At 46.9% G+C, this 7256-nt stretch overlaps 1 protein-coding gene across 2 annotated transcripts in view; it reads right to left on the bottom strand.

Annotated features, from left to right (window-relative positions):
• Nucleotides 1–3716: 3716 nt before the first annotated feature.
• The window catches only part of SMYD3 (SET and MYND domain containing 3), a 727677-nt gene continuing 724137 nt past the window's right edge, over nucleotides 3717–7256 (bottom strand). The window contains exon 11 of one of the 2 annotated variants that reach the window (XM_007458079.1): nucleotides 3717–4135. In XM_007458079.1, the coding sequence (XP_007458141.1) occupies nucleotides 4034–4135 (102 nt within the window). In that variant the 3' untranslated portion in view covers nucleotides 3717–4033. The remainder of the gene's footprint in view (nucleotides 4136–7256) is intronic. The other variant, XM_007458078.1, reaches the window with a different exon arrangement.

Below are 7256 nucleotides of genomic sequence, written 5' to 3'. Positions count from 1 at the left end.
GGACACATAGGGATCAGTAGGTGTAAGATTTGGTAGTCTAGACCATCGCTGCCAATATGAAGATTAGACTTGGAGTGCGGTGGCAATGGGGAGCCGCTGTAAGTTTCTGAGCAGAGGAGTTATATGAGGAAATGACGGAATAGGTGTTTTGGGGAGATGACCGGCAGCTAGATGGAGGCAGGGAACAGAGGGATGGCAAGCAAGGAGGTCAGCGAGGAAGTCTTTGCAGAGGTGCTGGGGGCCTGCAAAGAGCCTGGAAATGGATAAGGATAAAAATGGCTGAAATTTAAAAAAGCATTTCAGAGGATGAATAGACAGAATTTATTCCTCTGATAAGGGACAAGGGAAGAGTCAGTGGCTCCGAGTTTCCGTGCTGAAGGGTAGAAGGACGAGGATGGAGCTGAGCTAAATAGGAAGAGCAGAGAATTGAGTTTTGATATAGTTTGGACTGGTTTTGAATATAGTGACTGTGAATCAGTCGCATTTTGATGTTTACAAACCTCAAACAGGTGGAGTGTCCCACGTTGCGGGTGGTATTGCTGGGCTTTCTCAGTCACCTTGACCTCTTACAGAGCTCAGGTGAAAGCAGGGCTCTGGTGTTTTCCTGAAGCTGCTGCCAGTGATAGGATTTTGTTCTGCTTCACAGACAATGCTCAGAACCATGTCCCTGTGGAATCCCAGTGGGCTACTCTGAGTGAGTATAACACCACCTCCTGGTTGGGCCAGAAAAGAATTTTCAAGGCGTAACTCGAGGCGGGAGGCTCCCACGTATGAAATTGCTCTCTCATCCCTGCAGTGAAGCTTGAACGAGGGGACTCTGTGCTTTGTGGCTGTCTGGCTTCATCAGAGGTTGGCTGCCGTCTTCACCCATCCGCCCGGCGCTCTTGCTTGGCTAGAGGAAGCCTGTCCTGAGTTCTCATAGTGAACAGGCTTCCCAGGCAGCCTTCCTCCCCTGCACTCTTCGCATTCACATGGCATGGCCATAAATTATGCCCAGCGTGTTCATTTTCAGTTTAAGTGTGTTCTCATCCCAGAGGAGCAACTAATGGCGTCAGGTTACCGATGTGAAAAAAGCCTGCCGCTGCAGTGACTATGGATTAATGAAATAGCAGTCATGGAGGCTGGGGCAGCAATAAATTGTCAGCCACCGGTGACATGGATTTTAAATTATATTCTCCATCTCCTTTCCCCCTCTCCAAAATTGTTTAGCTGTAGAGTTGTTTGTTAAATGTTTACCATTGCTTAAATGTTTGCTTTCTATTAGAAGTTGGTGCAGGCTGGGCCCCTTCCTTTGAAGGGGCTTTTCTCAGAAAACTGGAGGTGGGCTGAGAGGGATTTAAAAGCCTATCGTGCTTTCTCTAGGAGGCGTGAAGGCAAATCTCTTAATCCAGGATCATCACTGACTGATAACTTTCATTCAGAAAATTGGCAAACATGGGGCTCTGTCGGTGAACTCTGCTCATTTGGCATGTAAGTTACTACCTCTACCTTCTGTTATGGCCTTTTTCTTTTCCTAATGAGTTAAAAATTAGGAACCAAGACAATTCACAGTGTTTTTGAAAGGCAGCAAGTCTATTTTTCATTAGATGAAGGACCCCAGGGAATCCATTGATGGGCCGTAGAGAGTTCAAGAACCCCTGATTCCTACAAGCAAATGTGAACAAGTAACTTGCTCATATGTATATGTTTCTCTAGAACGAAGGTCTGTGGGTTTCATCAAATTCATTAAATGTTCCGTAACACCAAGATAGCTTAAGGGCTGCATAAATGTCTACAACGTCTTTCTCTCCCAAGATCTATGTCCTTGTAATAGACTTTGTGGCTCCTCTGACTGAGAGAAGTCTATCCACCCTTGATTCTGGGCTGGCACTGTGATTGGCTTTGGCCCACGGGAGATTAGTAAATGTGATCCAAGCAGATTGGAAAAGTGCTTGCACTTTGGGGCTTTGCCTACTTACTGTTCCTGGAAGCCTGCTGCAATGTCAACAAGGCTGGGCTGGCCCAATGAGCTACATGGCCCCAGTCACCCTTGTTTCCCCAGCTGACCCACCAGCAACTGTAGACAGTGGGTGTGCCCAGCTGAGACCAGCCAAGCCAACCAAGGTCTGTGGATCTCATTAAAATCACCAAATGCTCCATAATGCCGACAGAGTGCAAGGCTGCTCTGGTGGACTCTGCATACACGGCCACAACTTCTTCCTCTCCACACACCCATGCTCGTGCAGTGGGACTCTGCAAGGGCAGGGGCATGTGGAGCCTGGGCCAAACCAGAAGCAATTGTCCAGCCTAATTGCTGACATACAGAATCGTGAACAAAGTAAGTGTTATTTGGGGATAGTTTATCATGCAGTAAAAGCTAACTGATACAAATACCATATCATCATACAGTGTGCATTTTGAGGATGAGGGGCACACCTTATTCAGTCTTTATATCTCTTTTTTCCTAAAAACACAATAACCATTCAATATGTATTTGTTGAACTGGTCTCTCAAAAAGACTGAGATTCAGCCACTTTCTCAAGGTCACAATAAATCAGGAGAGATCCCAGAGCACCGAACTCCAGGCCTCAGTTTCCTTACTTATAAAATGGGCTTCAAAACACCTACCTCGTTGGGCTACTGTGGCTGTTAGAGATACTGTGTGCTTTAGAGGTGCCTGATACTTGACGGACAGTAGCCCGAGCCAAGCACGCTGATGAAATGGCTGCAGAACTCATCAGCATGCGGGAGATCAGGCACGTTTCAGTGATCACAGTGACCACCAGGTGTTCACGTGGATTCCAGTTTCTAGGCGTCAGCTTTCTCTGCTGCAAAATGAGGTTGGTTCCTTCTGGCTCGACCAGACGTCCATGTGTCATTCTGACGTGGCTGCTGCCGCAGTGCAGCCACGTGGCCGGAGGACGTGCCACTCCTTCTGGGGTGGTGGGGGTAGCTCCTGAGTTGCTGCTCTGGATTCTGCCATCACTCCCTGTATCTCATTTTCTTGCTTGTAAAATAAGGTGTGGGTGACAGGAAGCTCTCTGAGAATCCTGTCAGCTGCAGGAATCCAAGGGCTCCAATTATACTACTGGAGTCTTCTCTAAGCCTGAGGGACTAAACTGCTCACAGGATCACGGAGCCATGAAAGAAGTTATTATTTGCTAGAGGAAAAGAAAAGGTTTCTGTATTTGTCTAAAGCAGAAAGTGGAAAAGCAGGCCATAGAATTGGGGAATAATAGTAAGAAAAAAGAAAAGAAAGCAAACCTGATTTGAGCTGGGATGTTAGAACCCTGCTTCCTGCAGGATAATGGCGCCCCATGCTATGTAGATCACAGGGTCGAACCTTAGACATAGAGATTTATAGAAGAAACTTCCCCTCCAAAAAGCATGGCGTACACAAAGCGTTATAAAATGCTCAGAATGAGTTATACAAAGAGCCATGAGACAGACATATGAAAAAAACGGTTTGTTTTTTTTTTCCATTAAGACCTCCTGTCCTTTTCTAATAAAACCTAACTTGACGTCTTTCTAGGATTTAGAGTAAAACTTCTTGTGTTGCAGATGTATTTGGAAGGGAATAATGGACATACATGTCGCTTACCACAAGCAGTGAAGACATCTGAAAATCTTGCTTCTTGCCAAAATGGACATTAAGTTTTTGCTTGGAAGCAAATATGAAAACATTGATTTTTATCCAACTATCCCTCCGTTTATCTAAGGAGAAAAAGTTACAACTTACTTATTCTGTTATGCTTTTAATAGGATTTTCTGTCTTTAATGCTGAGATCTTAAACATTACCAATGAGCAAGCAAAGAAAACAATTAGCAGATGGCATTTTCAACCAAATTTTTTATATTTATTATAATCGTGCTTCTCTACAACTAAAGATTCATGTGGTGTGCAAACCATATGTCTGACTTTATTTACCAAAGTAAATACAGAACAGCATTTCCAATAGGGGAGGTTCACACAACAAACAAAATATAGAGTGTGTGACCTCAATAAGGCATTCAATAAAGGTATAAGCTGTCTCTCCCTCTGTGGGGGGTTCCCTTAGGGTGCTCTGATGTTGGCATCACATTCTTCTAAGAGCAGAATCAAATCTTCAATCAGGCTGTGCTCCCTGCCATGTGTCACTCTCATAATATCAAAAGCCTAAAGGGAAGAGAAAGAAGACGGATTAGAACCCCAAATTAGGCAGGTTCCTGCCTGCTCCTCGTCTTTTCCCATGACACCAGGAGCCCGAAGAAGCCCAGAGTCTGCAGTGTGAGCAGCACGGTGGTTCTCCACACTAGCAATGAAGTGACAAGGGTGATTCTGGAATGTGGCGCTTGGAAAGCAGACTTACTACTTGAGTCATGCTGGGCCTGGTGTCCAACAACAATCTTCAGGGATTATTAGAGCTTAGGTTTGGTGTGGGTAAAGAGGTTTGAGAAGAGTTACTAAAATGATTAAGTAATAGTAAAGATGAACTACTATGCTGCTATCGCCTTAAAATATAATTTTCATTTTTGCATGCTGCATTTAATTCTCATCTCTCTGCACTGTGATACATATAATGTAGACATACAATTTCTGTATTCCTTTCATGTCCTATGACATTGGAACACTGGCATTTTGACAGTCCCTGCCTTCACTCCCCATGTTCAATCTTCACTAAATCTTGCCAATTCTGCCTCCGAAATAGTTCTGAAATCTGGATGGGTTTGTGACCACTTCAGTAATAGAGCTACTGGAATTAATGCTACTGACTTCCAAAGCTAGGTCAGAAAGGCCACGCAACCTTTGCCTTGTTCACTAGTATGTCTGCTCCTGGAACCATGAGCTTCCGTGCTGTGAGGAGGCCCAAGCCACATGGGGAAGCCAAGTGGAGATGCTCTGGTTGAGAGTCCTAGCTGAGTCCATCTTTAAAGTCATCCTAGCCTAGACACCAGAAATGTGCATAAAGAAGTCTCCAGATGATTTCAGCCATCAGCCAGAAGAGAGCCAGATTCCAGTCTTCCCAGCTGACACTGTGGAAAAGAGGCATTATGGAAAAGAGGCAAAGCCATTCCTCTTGTGATCCGTTTGAATTCCTGACTCAAATCATCGGTGAGCATAATAAAAGGGTGGTTATTTTACGCTGCTAAGTTTTGGGATGGTTTGTTATCGAGCAATAAATAGCCAGAATATCCTCAAAAATAGTTTTGCAATAAATTAGAGATAAACAGTACCATCCTGCACTGCCCAAACTGGGGGCTCCCCAACGTGGGGGGGGGGGCACCAGACCCATAGTCTTCAATATGAATGTGCCTCGAGAGATAGGTAAAGAGACTTTGGGGGCTGTTAGGCACCCAGAAAAGCACCTGCCTCTCAGTACCACGCTCTCAGCCTTGGCTGCACAGTAGTATCAACTGGGGGCTTTCAAAGGTACCAGCGCCCAAACCCCACACATGGTCAACTGAAGCCTGTTCTCTGGGGGTGAGGCCTGGGCTCAGGAGATTCTAACGTGCCCTCAGGGTTGAGAACGACTGATACAGTAAGCTCTCACCAAATAATAACAACTATTTATTATTCAGTGGTGACTTATAGCCAACATAATTACCATTTTACTGGCTGTGTACAATTCTACTCTTAGAAATTTAGATCACTACCAATTTTTTGTTATGATGTAGCTCTTCTAGCATAGGACTTTTTTGCCTTTGCTGAATATTTGCTTAAGATAAATCTCTGGAGGTGGATATCCTTGGGTATGAACCTCTTTAAAGCCACAGAGACTTTAGAGCTGCGGAGCACCCCTTCATTCTACTGGGTGTTCAGGGCTAGGAGTGCTTTTGGCCTGTGTTCCTGGCTTTTTGGCCTCTTTAAAAATGTTCCCGGGCTTCCCTGGTGGCGCAGTGGTTGGGAGTCCACCTGCCGATGCAGGGGACACGGGTTCGTGCCCCGGTCCGGGAAGATCCCACATGCTCGTGGAGCGGCTGGGCCCGTGAGCCATGGCCGCTGAGCCTGCGCGTCCAGAGCCTGTGCTCCGCAACGGGAGAGGTCACAACAGTGAGAGGCCCGCGAACGGCAAAAAAAAAAAAGTTCCCTTTAGCTGGGATAAAGGAAAACAGGCAGACAGACAGGGTCTAGATTTAGCTACTGTGAGAGGAAAAAAAGGGAAAGGCCCGCCACCTCAGGTTCTGGTGTCCCAGCCTGGAAAAGAGCTCTGTCTGTGGAGTTGGCTGTAATCCTGCACTGGCAGGCCCATCACCTGTGACATCCCAGCTGGAAAACCAGAAGGGGGCTCTGATGAGTCAGGGCCGTGAGGATTTGGTTCTTAGTAACCTGAATGGGTCTGCCCTGTGGATGCAGAGCATCTGCAAGCAAATCCCGAGGTGCAGTGGGGCGGGGTGAGGGGTGTACGAGATCGAGGGGAGGAGTTGGGAGTAGCCTCCACCTTGGAGGCAGCCAAGCTCGGTGACGTGCCTCTGGGCAGAAGATGAACAACAAATGTTTGATGCCATTCAGGGAACAAATGTCTCCTGTCTCCCTCCCGCCCCACTCCCCCAGGTCCTCTGTTGTTCTAGACATCTCAAGGTCCCAGGCAGGGGCCTGCATGAGAGCGTGATTGTAAAAAGAGACCGGAGAGATGCTTCGAGCCCTTCATGGGAAATCCTCTCACTCGAAAGCTGCTTTTCCCTTCCACTCGACAGAGGACCAGGTGTACTTGTGATCTGACAAAGGAGGGTGAATGGGCCAGGAGCATCACCTGAAAAGCTCTTTGCAGAAAGAGAAATAACGCTCCTCCAAGCCCCATGGACAGGTCGGCTGGAGAAAGGCCTGCCTCACCTGTGAGGGCTCTCGCCCTCTCGGCCCCTCACAGCTCTCTGCTGGGTGAGGGCCAGGCCTCGTTTCTCAGGAGAACTCCCAGACCAGCTTCTCTGTGTCCTCCTGTTTTATTTCTCCAGGTTCCGCATCTGGAGAATGTTCTGTGCTTCTCAGGGACTTGACTCAGAGGCTACATGACAGTCATCTTCATACCACTCTGAAGGGTAAGGTCGATCTGCACGTTTTCAGACGTATTATAGCTCCAGCTTCCTTCCTCGCTGCCTTTCTTCCAGTCATATGTTTCACTTTCTCCTCCCTTCCAGCTTTAAGAATAAGGCCTACGGGGCTTCCCTGGTGGTGCAGGTGCTCCGCAACGGGAGAGGCCACAGCAGTGAGAGGCCCGTGTACCGCAAAAAAAAAAAAAGGATAAGGCCTACTCCTCAAGAGACAAAGTTAATTGTGGCTGATCTGGAGTCTTCCTGTTCAT

This window comes from Lipotes vexillifer, unplaced genomic scaffold (assembly GCF_000442215.2).
Source record: "Lipotes vexillifer unplaced genomic scaffold, Lipotes_vexillifer_v1.1 scaffold1315, whole genome shotgun sequence".
Classification (NCBI taxonomy): Eukaryota; Metazoa; Chordata; class Mammalia; order Artiodactyla; family Lipotidae; genus Lipotes; species Lipotes vexillifer.
This window is presented reverse-complemented; position numbering and strand designations above follow the sequence as displayed.